General features: G+C 50.6%; 1 protein-coding gene across 2 annotated transcripts in view; it reads right to left on the bottom strand.

The window, feature by feature from the left end:
• Window positions 1–13788, bottom strand: part of SPSB4 (splA/ryanodine receptor domain and SOCS box containing 4) — a gene marked incomplete at its 5' end in the record, with an annotated part of 74887 nt that overhangs the window by 30108 nt on the left and 30991 nt on the right. Inside the window, one exon of one of the 2 annotated variants that reach the window (XM_081072181.1) lies at window positions 11236–11358. The exons of the other annotated variant lie outside the window; for it this stretch is intronic. Coding sequence (XP_080928307.1) covers window positions 11261–11358 — 98 coding nt within the window. The 3' untranslated portion in view covers window positions 11236–11260. Of the gene's footprint in view, window positions 1–11235; window positions 11359–13788 lie in introns of those variants that run through there. 2 annotated transcript variants of the gene reach the window in all.

The raw sequence follows: 13788 nt of genomic DNA on the forward strand, positions 1-13788 counted from the left end.
ATATTACCCCATCGCCACCCAATCTGCAGCCCCCTGGTCTTCTGTCCTGTGGTACGAGCCACCTCCCAGCTCTCCATCTGGTCCTCCCTCCCAAATATAACTACCGGCCGATCCCTGAGACCGTCCCTCCTCCATGAGAGACAAGCAGAAAGTCAAAGTAAAGAGCCGGTAAGAGCTGTTCCCAAGAACGGATCAAGACTGCAGGAAATGTGTGTCTTTGGAAACAAATGTGGGCAGCCTCAGAAAAATGGTCTCTGTTGTTCAAAAGCCCCGGACAGAATTATTGAAGCTCTTCCCGTTCTCAGTGTGAGTAAGAGCAGGGGCAATGGAGAGATGGAGGAATCAGCATGATGGGTCCAGGGAAGGCTTATGTTAGGACAGAGGGACATTCAGCAACAGGGGGGTTGATAGCTGGTGACCGAGAGCCTCCGGTGCAGGCCAAGTGGCCTAGCCTGGTTCCAGCCACTAACACAGAGTATCAAGAAAGGATGGAACAAAAAGAAATGGTGTTTCAGGAGGATGAATCTAGAAGCCATGAACCAAAGACATCAGCTTGAGGATGGGGGACCCAGAGACAGGAAGGTCAGCTAGGACACAGAGGCAGCTGACCAGCAGAGAGCGGAGAAGATGACGCATCTATTTCAACCCTGGGGCATTCCAGGCACAAGGCTCTGGACTACAAATGTTTCAAGGACCTTAAAAAATATTAGAGACCTGGGGTGAATTTATTAATTCAAAAATGACTGAAAGTTGCAAAATAAATATTAATACATGTTTAATTAAATAGCTATCAAAAATAAAAGGGCATTATGTCAAGAAGTCAAGTGCAACTCAACACAACTCACCTAACAGTTGCACCTTCATTATATTTAATGTAGGATGCTGTATATTTCAGCGTTTGTTACAATGTTACCACATGTGTAAGGAGCACAAGCTAGAAAAGTTAGAGAAGACAGAGCACAGATTTAGAGACCCAAATGTTCCCCCTACTCTAAGAAATTTGGCATCGTGCAAAAAAGATGGAGTTCCTATGAAGTCCTCCTTTAAGGCCTTGGAAATAAATCCAGCTGGCAGGACCGGGAGAGCTGGCCTGGCAATATATTCCGTGAAAGAGCGTAACAAACTTCCTGAGACTGGACTATGTTGGTTGGCTGCTCAGTTAACTAAGACTAACAGAAACTAGTATCAAAAGAAGTATGAGGCCCAGACGAAAGGAGGTGAGGTCCTAATATAACCTGTGTTAGAGTGGCCCTGACTGTCCATCATCCATTCTACCTGTTTTGGTCACTTGCTGTCTTATTAGTCTATTTAGCTTTTAGTCATCACATCCCAGGTTGGACTCCTCTTCCACAGGGAAGCTTTTAAGAAGCTTCTGGCTGAGGCAGAAAGTATCGTTAGTTCTTCTGTCTTGGGTGTTATTTCTATAAGCTCTTCTTCTGGCTTCTCAAGTCCAGGCCTGACTTAGCCCAGACTTGCTCACAGGGGTCTCCTGGCTGCCCACCCGTTTGGACCCAAATAATGCCATATCTGCTCCCTCATTTAGGGAGGGTCCTTTCGCCCTCCCAAAAGACAGCTCCACCCTGGTTAGCCTCCTGTCCCCAATCCTATACATTTCTCTGTGGCTTTATTTTCCATCTCAGAGAACATGCGGGGTTTAGAAGAGGCATAGCCTCTTAAGCAGAAAGCACTGGGGCAGAGTACTTAAAATGGGGGGACAGGGCACAAAGGGCCCCGAGCCATCCCTGCATTCCAGGTCCCACCTGCTTCCCAGGAAGTTTGGGTAGGCACGGCCCTCCCCGGCCAGTCCCCTCACTTACAGAGAAAGGTGGAAATTCCCTCCTTCCTCCTGAAGTCTGGGGCCTTGCAGACAGCAGAACCAGATGACATTAGGATTTATATGAGTTTTGACAACATCAAGTCCCAGCAAAGTCCCAGGGGAGTGGGAAGGGAGCAGGTGGGGGAGCGAGGAATGACTAAGTCTGTTCCGAGCCCCAGGACAGCCTCTTCCATTATGCATTTGTATTCATCCCGTAGCCATGGCACTCCAGGCAGCGGCCCAAACAATACAGAGGACACAGCTGTTGAGGAGCTTACGGTCTCAAATTTTCCGCCTCAGAGTAGCCCGGAAATCCCTTCCTGAACATGCCCTCCACAGACTCCGCAGAAGCAGTGCTCTCCAGGGGCGCTGTGGGGGCGGCGGCATCACGCTCACACCTGGCACTGGGCACACGTCTGTGCCGAGGCCCCCGGCCTGGCCGCGTTGGCCTCCCTTCCCCATCGCTACCTCGAAGCAGGCCCCAGAGAGGGGCTGCGCACATTCCTGGAGTTAGTTACACCCTGTTCGGAAGCAGAATACACCAGAATACACCATTAGATAATCAAGGCTTACTTCAACACGTTTTCTCCTAAAATCCTTCCCAGGTGGCCTGTGAGGCACGTTCTCTGAGATGGAAAGTGCAGCCCCAGAAAACGTGTAGAGTCAGGGACAATGCAGTCTCAGGCAGGAGGGCTGGAAGTGACAGGGGAATAAGTGCGATCTCCAGCCAGCTATGCACTGAGCGACGAAGGCATAACACAGGGGGACCCCACCCAAGGGCCGAGGGAACTAGGGTGTAGATACCTCCAGTGATTGATGGCTGCTCCCAGGGGCACTTGGGTGGCACAGCCAGCTCCTAGGGGAAGAGGAAACTTTCAATGCCAGGGCCTGTCTGCTAAGGTCCCAAGAGTGATGGAGCCACGGCGAGAAGAGTCTCAGCGCTAGCAAGCCACCCGCTTCCGCCTCAGGTGCAATAAAGTGGTTTCCACTTCAAAGCCTTTTGTTCCAGGACTTTTGGGGTTGGTTAAAACAAAAAAGGCCAGCAGCAAAAACAAGATCCATCCTGGATTCTCTTCAGACTCTGAGTCAAAAACTGCCTCCTCTGAGAGGCCTTCCCAGCTCCACTTGCCCTTTCATGAGCTCAGGGCATAGAAGTGTGGGGCAGGAACAGCTGCCCAGCTCAGCTCCCTCCCAGTTGAGTATAGGGACGAGGACCCCCCAAGGTCCCCCTGGGGAGGGGTGCGTCATGGGAGCCAGCACAGATCCACACAGAGCCGGAGCAGTTCACCAAGCTCCCGAGCACTCACTCTGTGCTGGCTCAGTGCTGCAGACCAGCAGTGCAGAACCAGCCAGGCTCGGGGTAAACGGAGGGAGGGTAGGCAGTGCTCGGTCAGCGTGGAGGGCTGTGGCCGGGGAAGAATGGGAGCTGCCAGGGAGAACGAGGAGACAGACAAAGATGGACATGAGCTGTGTCGATGGAGGGTGACCACTGTGCTCCAATTGGCCCCTGGAAGCCAGGCTGCTGCAAATATTATTCTAGAAATAGAGTGAGCACGCCTAGCTACCACTAACTAAAGGAAACCAGGCCAAGGTGGCATTTGTTAAACGTGGGCCAGTGTACTGGGCACTTTTACATAGATATCACCACACGAGAGCCTGGCCATCCTGGGGGGCGGAGAGGGGCCCCACTTCTCAGAAGAGGAAACTGAGGCTCAGGATATGGTCACAGGAGGTGTAAGTGGTATTGGGGGGAGGGAGGGTTGTTAGCCAGAGTTCAGCAAGGCATGGCTCAGGCTCTGGGAGGCTGAGAGAGTGGGTGCATGGCTCTTTACACCCAGCTGGCAAGGACGCTTGTGAGCCTCTTGCAGAGGTTAAGATGCTCATTATACACACACACAGACACACACACGCACGCACACATGCACACACACGTGGGAGGAGGGGGCAGGGGACAGCACAGCCGGGCCCTGGCAGCTGGCACACAGCCCTTCTCCAGCAGTGCACGGTGGTAAGGTGGCTCTGGAGAGCCGGAAGCTTCACCAGCTGTGACGAATCCACAGTGGGCCGTGAGCCCAGCTTAACCTCTGGGCCTCTTCTTTGTCACTTAATATCAAATGTTCTGGTGAATTAAATTATACCTCAGTTAGTACAGCAGAACAAGCATGTTTTTTTGGAATGAGACAAACCGGGTTTGGATCCTGGCTCTGGCACTTATTAGCTGGGTGACCTAGGGCAAGTTAAGTGACCTCTCTGAGCCCCAATTACCTCATCTATAAATTAGAAAAGAAAGTCATGTCCACTCGGCAGATTTGCCAGGAATATTTACAATACGAAAAGTGCCTACCACAATATATGGCATTACTACATATTTTATCGTTGTTGTCATCATGTCCAGTTGGCATTTTTAGGCTTAAGTTCCCAAAAGCCTTGATTTCTCCTCACAGACAATTATGAAAAGGAAGAGTTTCATCTCCCAGCATGACCTCTGCAAATGTTTCCAAGTCACTGGGAACATTTGCCCCACCTTCTGCCTTCTCTTCCTCCAACCCTCGAGTTGGCACCCTGGTACTTTTCACCTCCAGGCAAATCAGGCTCAACCCCAAAACAACACTCCATCCAGAGCTCATCACTGAAGCCTGGCTTGCAGGCTGGCAGCCACAGTGCAGTTCACAAGCCCTCTCTGAATAGGGCCAAGGGAAGGAGGCAGAGGAGAAAGATCACAAACCCAAGCATCTGACTGGCCTGGAAACAGCTGTGTGATCTTGGGCAAGTTGCTTTCCCTCTCTGAACCTCTTAAAATGGGGAGAGCAGCCCCTCTCTACAGTGGAGCATGGGTGAAGGAGTCAATAAGATAGAGTGTATACTGGCAAACAGGAGGAAGCCATTGCCTCCGCTCTGTCCCTGCCTTAGGACAGTGCCAGGCAGCTGACCAAACCTCAGTTTCTCTTCCTGCCCTCCCTGTTCCCGGCTCCTGAGGGTTGGAGGCCTCAGACTCAGTCAGCAAGCTTTTGAGGCCCTTGGAGATGCTGCAAACCTCCCAGCAGGAGATTGAGTCCTTATGCTGGCCCCTCCTCCAGAGAGTCAGCTTGTGGGGCACTTCCTGAGCACGGCCGGGATGCCCTGAGTTGCTCAGGCAGAATCTGGCTGCCTCACTCCCAGTGCACAGAGCACACATAGCTGCTAGTTGTATCAATGAGGAAGGCCTTAAATGTAGCAAATTCTAATCAATATTTTAAGACTGACCATCTGCCAAGTGTCAAGAATGGTAGAAGTGGTGAGTGAAGGAGAAAGACCTTTGGTTGAACTATAAATTGATTCACCCTGGAGTTTGCTAATCATGCTAATAATGATATTGTCTACTATTTATCAAGTTCTGTTTGTGCCACTCACTCTACATATTTTATTTCTAGTCCATAAACAATGCTGAAAAGCAAGGGTTCCCCTCCACCTTGCAGAAGAGAAAGCTGAAGCTCAGAGAGGTAAAACAACTTGCACTAGGTCTATTCGCTACAGATAAAGGAAGCTGAAATTTGAACCCAGCTCAGCTTGACTGGAAACCAACCCAGGGCTTCCCATCCCCATGCTGCTAACTCTAGGTTCACGGCGTTTTCCGTTTTCCGTACTTTGTTTGCTGCTGTGTTGGACGGTATGATGACTGCTAAGAAAAGCAGTGGTGAACGCAGGTTTTGCTGAACAGAGCTGGTGTGTGAAAGAGCTCTACATCCTCATCTACCCTTAAAAAGGGAAGTTTTCTGACAAAAGGAAGGCACCCTGCCCTCTCACCATCTCTGTAGGTTTCTGCCTGTGTCCCTGACCAGTTAGCATGAACCTGGGCCCCTGGTACCACCTGCAGAGAGACCTGCCACAGGGCTCCTCCTGAGCAAAGCTGGCGTCCACATTCCTGCTCTACTTAATTAAATCATCTGTCAGCAGTAAGAGGCTGTGGCAGGAAGACCAGAGAAGCAGGAGTCTGAGGTCTCCACTAGAACCCCGGCTCTGTCACCAGCTTCCAGGACACAGCCAGCACGCCCTTTAACTTCTCTGAACCACAGGTTTCTTACTTGCCAGATGGGAATCAGTGGTGTCCTGTCTTATGACCAGGGTACTTTTGATGGTCAAAAATATTAGAAAGTAAATTTAAAAGTTGAAAAGCACTTGTAAGGAAGAGGCGTTGTGCTTGTTGAGACAATAATTTCTACCATCACTAACAACGCATGTTGATGGTATCTTACTCTTGTTGCTTATTACTAAGGCTTTCCACGTGCTATCTCACATAATCTTCAGCACAGCCCTGAGGAAGTCCTTAGGGTTTTTAATCTCCATTTTACAGAATGAGAAAGCAAGGCTTGGTTTCTAAGCATTACAGTGCTTAAGGGCTTGGTCCTGGGACGTCTTCTCTTTAGTAACTGCGTTCACTTCCCCAGGGGATTTCGCACTGTGTCATGACTGTGAAAATGCTCTCTGCTAGACCTCTGCCCTGCACTCCACAGCACCTCCTCCTGAATGGCTGGTGGCCATCTCAACCCTCCAACGTCCAAAGTCCAGTGCCCATTGCCATCCCCCACCTGCAGTCTTGCCCGTCTCGGTCAATGGCACCTCCCTCCCTCCAGTAGCGGGGGCTCAAAACCTGGAGGTCATCCTTGACATGTCAACTCTTCTCTGTCTTTCACGCCCTACAGAAAGTCCCCCTGGCCACACTTCCGGAATATATCTAGTATCCAGCTATTTCTCATCAGCTCTACTGCCACCATCCTGAGCCAAGCCAACGGCATCTCTCACTTGTATTGAAATAGGCTCCTTGCTGGGCTCCCTGCTTCTACCCTGGCGCCCCTACAACTGATTTCCAAGACCACAGTTAAAGTGATCCCGCTAAAATCATATCCCTCCTCTTTCCAAAAGTCTGTAGCGAATCCTCACGTCACTCAGAGAAAGCCAAAAGTCATACTTCATCTTCCTCCCCCCACACCCAGTGTCTCTGTGGCCTCGCCCCCTGCTCCTCTTCTCTTCACCCTTTGGTTCTGGCACATGTGTCACAGGGCCTTTGCACTGGCTGCTACTTCCAGGTGGATAGCCCTTCCCAGATATACCCACATGGCTCATTCCCTCTCTTCTTTCAAGTTCTTTGCTCAGATGTCACTTTCCCAACAAGGCCTTCCTCAACCACCTCATTTAAGATTGCAAATTCTAGCTTCCTCAACCTCACTCTAGCCCCTTCCCTACTTTATTTTTCCCCATAGCATTTATCACTAGCTAACATTTTACTACTTGTTTATTGACCAATTGTCTGTCTCCGCCTACTAAAATATAAGCTTCAGAAGAACAGGGATTTTTGTCTATTTTGGAACTGCTGTATTGGATCCCCAGTGTACGCAATAGTGCTTGGCACACAGTAGGTGCTCAATTAATGTGTGCAGAATGAATGCATTTTTAAAAAACTACTTGTCCGTATATTCCCAATCTGGGAGGCAGGGGAGAAAGGCAGAGAGAGGGAGAACATGAGTGAGAACTGTTCTGCTTAGTATTTCCCTTAATTTAGAAGCAGTCTGGAAGGGGGGCTGGAGTAAGAGAAAAAGGGTGGGTGACAAGCATCATCCAAGGTAGTGTTTATGAATGTTCCCACCCCACCACAAGTAGATATACCTAGATTGGACCAGAGCGGCTTTAAAGAAGCAAATAGAGCAATTCCAAAGGAGGCTCTAAAGTGACTTTCCCAAGGTCACCCAGCTTATTAGTGACAGAGCTATCAACACCCACCAACTCTGGAAAGATTTCTGTGAAATCCCTGAAAACTGGTTTTTCAAAGATAACTGGCTTTGACAAATTCCCCAAAGAATGAGGTTAGGGCTTCTGTCCAAATGTGTCCATCATCTCATCTGGTTCCTGACCCCGAGGCTGCTGGCAGACACAGGCTTGGGGAAGTCTGTGAGAGAAGAATTCCTGGCAGTCGAGGAAAATGATAGGCTGTGGGTAGAAACATCACATCTGCTCATGTCCTCCGGCCCCCACGCCCGCCCCCATGCCCTCTTTCACACGTCCATGCCTTTGCTCAAGCTGTCCCCAGGGCCTGCCTTGCTCCTTCAGGCTTTATCCACTTGGCAGAGGGCCCTTCCTCTGCAGAGCCCTCCTTTATCTGATATCTGTGTCTCCTGGGTGCCCTCTGTCCCTTTTCTGAGGTTCATGGGAACCTGGGGCCCTTACTGGATTCCTCTGTTCCTATAGGACATATGGACTGGACCACGTCAGCCCATCTTTGCAGCCATGAAGCCCGGCCCAAGTCTGGCCTGCCTGGGGAGGTGGAGAAGACTCAGTAAATACTGGACAGTAAACACTGACCTGATGGATGAGGAAAAAGATTCTCACACACCTCGCTGAGGACCAGTGACCTCTAGCTGGGGTTGGTCCCATCCTTAGGGGATGTGGGTGTCCCATAAGCAGGATGCAGGCCACCAACAAGGGCTCCTGGGTGCACTGACCAACACCTGAAATTCCTCCCGCAGTGTTTCATTCAGCCATGAAAGATGCAAGTTGCAGAACAGTAAGTGTAGTGTGGTCCCGTTTGTGGATTCTCTTTTACTCAGTACATTTATTGAGTGGATGGAATAAGACAGCTTAAAGGGAACAAGATACGAATCTGGTAATGCATATTTAGAGATGGATAAAGATGCCTGTGTGTACACCTAGAACGTGTCTGAGGAGCTCTACAAGAAACTGGTGAGGGGAGCCTCTTAGTTGGGGTTCCCCTGAGACAAGACTTTGGGTACAAGGAGTTTTGGGGTGAGGTGATCTCAGGAAATAAAAAGGAGAGAGGGGGGTGGGAGAATAAAGCAGGGGAGGGAGAAAGACAAGAAAGGGTGCGTTGATGAGGCGGCATTCCTGAGCCTGACTGGGGCTCATCTGGGCAGGACCCTCTGAGCACCTGTGTAGAATGCGTCTCAGAACTGTCCCACTGGAGGCTGGGAAGCAGGTGTATGTCTCCACTGAGCCCTGTGTCCCCAGTGGTGGAGGGGTACCCCTTTGGGTGTGTCCAGGTTTTACCTGCATCTGGCTGAGTGGCCCCCTGCAGCCTGGGAGAGAGCAGAGTGATAGACGCCACTGTAATGCTGAAACAAGGGGGCTGCGACTGCCACCACAGTGGCTCTGAAGCCAGGTGGGCCCAGGGGCTGCAGGGTGGGCACCCCAGGAATCTGCTAGGAACTGGGGGTGACTGGAGAACACTTCGACTTTTCATAATCAAACCCTTTTGTGTGAGTTGATTTGGAAAGGACAGTAAGCAACAGAAAGCCGGAGATGTACCTCTGCTCCTGCCACCTAGAAGTAACCTTCCGTAACTTGCTTGGAGCAGCTTTCAAGCATTACTGTTTTGTAGTGTAGATTTATGTAGCAGACATACCCTTGTGCCCTCGTTGTGCGTCCTCACATAACACCGGCAATGCTTTCCCTTGAAAATGGTGCTAACAGCCTCTGCAGTCCAGGGGAAGGGGGTGGGCAGCTGAGTCCATGTCCAAGACAGACTTGGGAAGGCGTTATGGCTCCAGCTAGAACTTGGAGAACAGTAAGGCCCCACTGGGCTGGCTCCCCCCCATGGTGCAGCTCCCACCCCATGGTGCATTTATCACTGACGGCAGCTTCCCAGCTATTAAACACGGTGCTGCCTAAACAGTCACCAGGGCTTTAAATCTCTGCTCCGGGGTCACTTCCATTTTCCTGTTCACTGAGCACAACCAAACTTTTGCTTCTTAAAGAAAAGTCTATCCTTTCAGGTTGTAAGCACAGAAGTGTCCCATCACCCCCACCTCCTCCATAGACAAGGCAGCGACTCCTCAGGTAGTGGCTGGTGACACTCACCATTCTCCTCCCCCCTTCCTCCTATCCCACCCAGGTCAGCCTTGGTGGGCAAACGGGGAGTGCAGGGTTCTGTGGCTTGGAACTCGGCTTTGGACCCACCTCTGGAACCTCTGCTTCCTCATCTGGGAAATGGGTACATCACACCCACTTTCCAGGATAAGTGAGGATCCAACAAGCTCATGGATATAATGCAGCTGCCATGGTGCCTGACACTGTTGGGACCCCAAACCTGGGGGCTTCTCCAACATGCCCTGGACTTTTTGCCTCCTGCTGTGGCCCTCTTTCCGGGTTCTCGCCCTGTGGGACCTGCCTGCTTCCCGCTCTTCTCCAATCTCATCTGCACAAAGTCCAGTGTCTCCCACCGCTCTGCTAACATCAGTCTTCTGAAAACAAAGCTTTCTTCATGCTTCTCCAGCCCCTCCCAGGGCTCCGGCAGCCTACAGGCTCAAGTCACACACTGTGGCTGTGAGCCCTGTGCTGCCTGCCCCGGCCCTGTCAGCCTGTTGTCCTGCCACGGTCACACCGCTGTCCACACTGCTGCCACACGAGCCCCAGAGAACAGTCCTCCTTCGAGACAGGCCCCAACAGCCCATCCTCCATGTTCAGCAGAGTGAGGGTCAGGCTCCTGTGTGCGAAACTGACTACAAGGGCTCAGAAGCCCCGGTCCTCTACGCTGCGTGTCACCTCAGGGGCAGCTGTCCTTGAAGCTCTGGGCTACCTCCACCCCAGCCCTTCCCCTCTTAAACCCAGGATCTGCTCGATTTCAGAACCAGTATTCCCAGGCAGGACCACAGGCTCTGGGTCAGCTGATCAAATCTCAACTTTTTTTTCCACCAGCTGTGTGACCTTGAACAAGTCCCCATGCCTCAGTTTCCCTAGGAGTAAGGTAAATAGCAACATACCGTCGTAGTGTTCTTATGAGGTAAAGGAGCTAATAACAGGCTGGAACACCATAGTTCCGATTTATGGTGTTCTGTTGGTCACTTTACAGTGAGTCTGTCACTAACCCTTACTCTGTGAGGCAGGTCAAATTATTCTTGTTTTACAAATGAGGAAACTAGAGCCCACGGGGGTACTTTACCCAGAATCATAGCCCAGTGCTGCCTAATCCCAAAGACCAGGCTCTTCAGAGCCAATACCAGACACCGGGTCCTGAGCCCTTTATGCGTATTATCACATGTGTGAGCCTTGCAACAGCCCTGCGAGGTAGGTATATTATTATCATCCCCATTTCACAGATAAGGAACAGAGAGGTTCGGTACCATATGCAAGGGCACGCAGCAATCGGCAGCAGAGCCAGGATTGTAACCCAGGCAGGTTGAGGCCAGAGCCCATGGTCCTAACTGCTCCTCTCTGTGTCTCTTCCCTGCTTTGCTGTCTGTTATTTCATGGGATCCTCCCAACAACCCCTCCACGCAGGTAGCATTAGCCCTATCTCACAGCTAAGGAAACCTGGGTTCTGACCCACAGCAGGTGTGAAATTACACCAAGACACAATGCATTTCCAGCTGTGAAAATAAAATGGCTCAGAAGTTTCCTCAAATGCTTTCTGCATTATTACCTTCTAGAAAAGCCTCTCATTGGGGGATGAGGCTGCAGCTACCTCAGTGACGTATTTCTTTCTTCTCTTCCTAGTCCATGCAGGAACCACACAGACTGTTCTGCAGACTCCGGGATTGCTGAAGGGCCACGGATACCTTAAGGAGGCCACAGATCAGAAACAAAATCAGGCTGCAGAGTACCAAGAAACCTCGCCTAGAATTCTGCTCAGTGGTGGGGTTTGGGAGAGTGCTGGCCATGTGTCTGGCTCTGTTTGCAGCAACTGCACCAAACACCTTGGGAATCCCTGGGGAGAGGACCTCTGGCAGTAGACCAGCAAGACAAACACTGCAATGCATGCTGTTGGCTCCACGCCCACAATGAAGGAAGGCATCATTAATTGAGCAGTGTTTTCTTTACCACAGAGGCAAGGTAAGGCCCTAGGATCCTTTGCAGAACAGTGTTCTAGGCAGCACCTATTGATTAAAACTACATTTCTCAGCTTCTTTGCAGCTAAGAGTGGTATATGATAACGTTTTGGCCATTGAGCTATAAGCAGAAGCATAGTATGGCATTTCTGAGACATCTTTTTAGAGGGAGACAGTGTGCCCTCCTTCAGCTCTTCTTCCATCCTACTATCTGGAATGTGGGTGCAAAGGCTGGAGCTCTGGCGGCCATTTTGGACCATATGGTACATTTGGGAATGGAAGTCACAAACTGAGAAGGTAGAGCTGCAGGCACAAGGAGCCTGGGGCACTAATCACCTCATGAAGTCCCACAATATCGTTGGACTGCCTGCTTCCAGATTTGTCTTAAATGAGAGAGAAATGAACCTTTATTTTTGTTTAAGGCTTATATTATTAGAGACTTTTGGCTACACAAAATCAGACAATTCATACTGACACAACTCTAACCCCAGTTCACTCCCCATGTATACGTCCAGCATGCTCTCCAATTTACAGGCCCCTGAATCTACCAAGCTGCTTCACACACTAAGCCTGTACTTGCTACATGCTGTTCCTCTGTCTGAAACACACTCTTCCCTCCTCTAGTTATCAAACACCAACTCATTCTTTAAAACAGCTCAACTGCTCTTCTCTGGGAAGGATTCCAAGGTTATAGTGCATCCACCTTCTGAATTCTCATGGTACACTGGGTCTCCTGCTCAGGAGTAGCCTCAAATCACCCTGTCCTGTAATTATCTATTAGGTTGGTACAATAGTAATTGCGGTTTTTGCAATTATTTTTAATTATTTTAAGCAGCAATTACCTTTGCACCAACCTAATATATCCATAGCTGTCTCAAGAAGCTCCTAATAGCAAGGGCTGTCCAAGATTCCCCATGGGCCCGGGCAGTGAAAGCATAGTGAATGTCCATAGAAAGAATGAACAATCTATGAGTGAGTGCCTGGAGGGATCAGACATTCTAGGCTATAAAAGCTCCAGCAGCTGCTGCAGCCAGGGAAGGCTTCCTGGAGAAGGAGGGGTAGACAATGGCACAGAGCATACTAACTCAGGCTATTGGGCCAGGTTACCGCCTATGGCACAGAAAGCAGACACTGCAAATCCTCAAGAAATCGTTATATGGCTTAATGGAATGTCTCTAAGATAGCCCCTAAGCCTCTCTGAGAGGTCATGGCCCCCAGCTGCTGCCAGGAGTGATTGGGAGTGATTGACAGGGCAGCTGCCTAAAGGAGCTCTAAGGCCCCAGGTCAGGCAGGAGAGGGGTAAAGGATTGTTGGAAGCTGAGCTTACTCTGTGCTGGTGTTGTATAGCCATCTGGTTTGGGTCAGAGGTCTGAAGGGACAGGTTTGATTTATAGGCGGGTGTAGCTGTCCAGGCGGCATGAGAGGAGGGCACAGAGAGGCCAGGGCAGGGGTGTGAGGGAAGAGGAAGGCAGGGCCAGGCCCCCTGAGGCAGGGGCCCCCCTCAGAGGCTGAGCAGGCCCTGTGCTTCTGCTCTCCACCTCCGAGTGCCTCAGGTTGCTTTTAATAAGGACGCATCGCAAAAGCAAGTATTGAAAAAGCCGAGAAGTCTTCACACTGTCTACCCGGGCCTGTATCACAGGCTGTTGTTATCCGGGAGAGGACGGGATCCAGATCCACGTGAGCTCCATCCAGTAAAGCCCTGCCTCGGGCATGTGCTCAGCCTTTCATACTGACAGGCTCCCGGACCTCTCTCGGCCATTATTAGCTGCGTTTTACAGATGATGACACCAAAGCGAAAGCCCAGAGAGTGCCACAGCCTTGAATGGCAGAGCGAAGATTCAAACCTCAGCTTTCCGCATGACTTCAGAGCCTTTTCTCTCTTCAGGGTCTCCAGAGGCTTCTGGAGTTCAGAGGAGGGAGAGGTAAGCTGGGGCCAGAGTCCCACGAGGAGGAAGGAGCCACCGAGAAAGCTGTTTGGGGACAGGTCACTAAGAAGGTGGCCGTGCCTTCCTTTTTTCTGGGTTATAAAGCCCCACAGACCCCCTCCATCCACCCAAATGTGCTCCAGCAGCTCAGAACAGAGCTGTCAATACAAACAGATTTTTTTAGAGGACTTGAGAAATGAAGTCGGCATCTCTCTGAGCCTTCAGAAAGGATAGC

Source organism: Rhinolophus hipposideros, assembly GCF_964194185.1.
Source record: "Rhinolophus hipposideros genome assembly, chromosome: 14".
NCBI lineage: Eukaryota > Metazoa > Chordata > Mammalia > Chiroptera > Rhinolophidae > Rhinolophus > Rhinolophus hipposideros.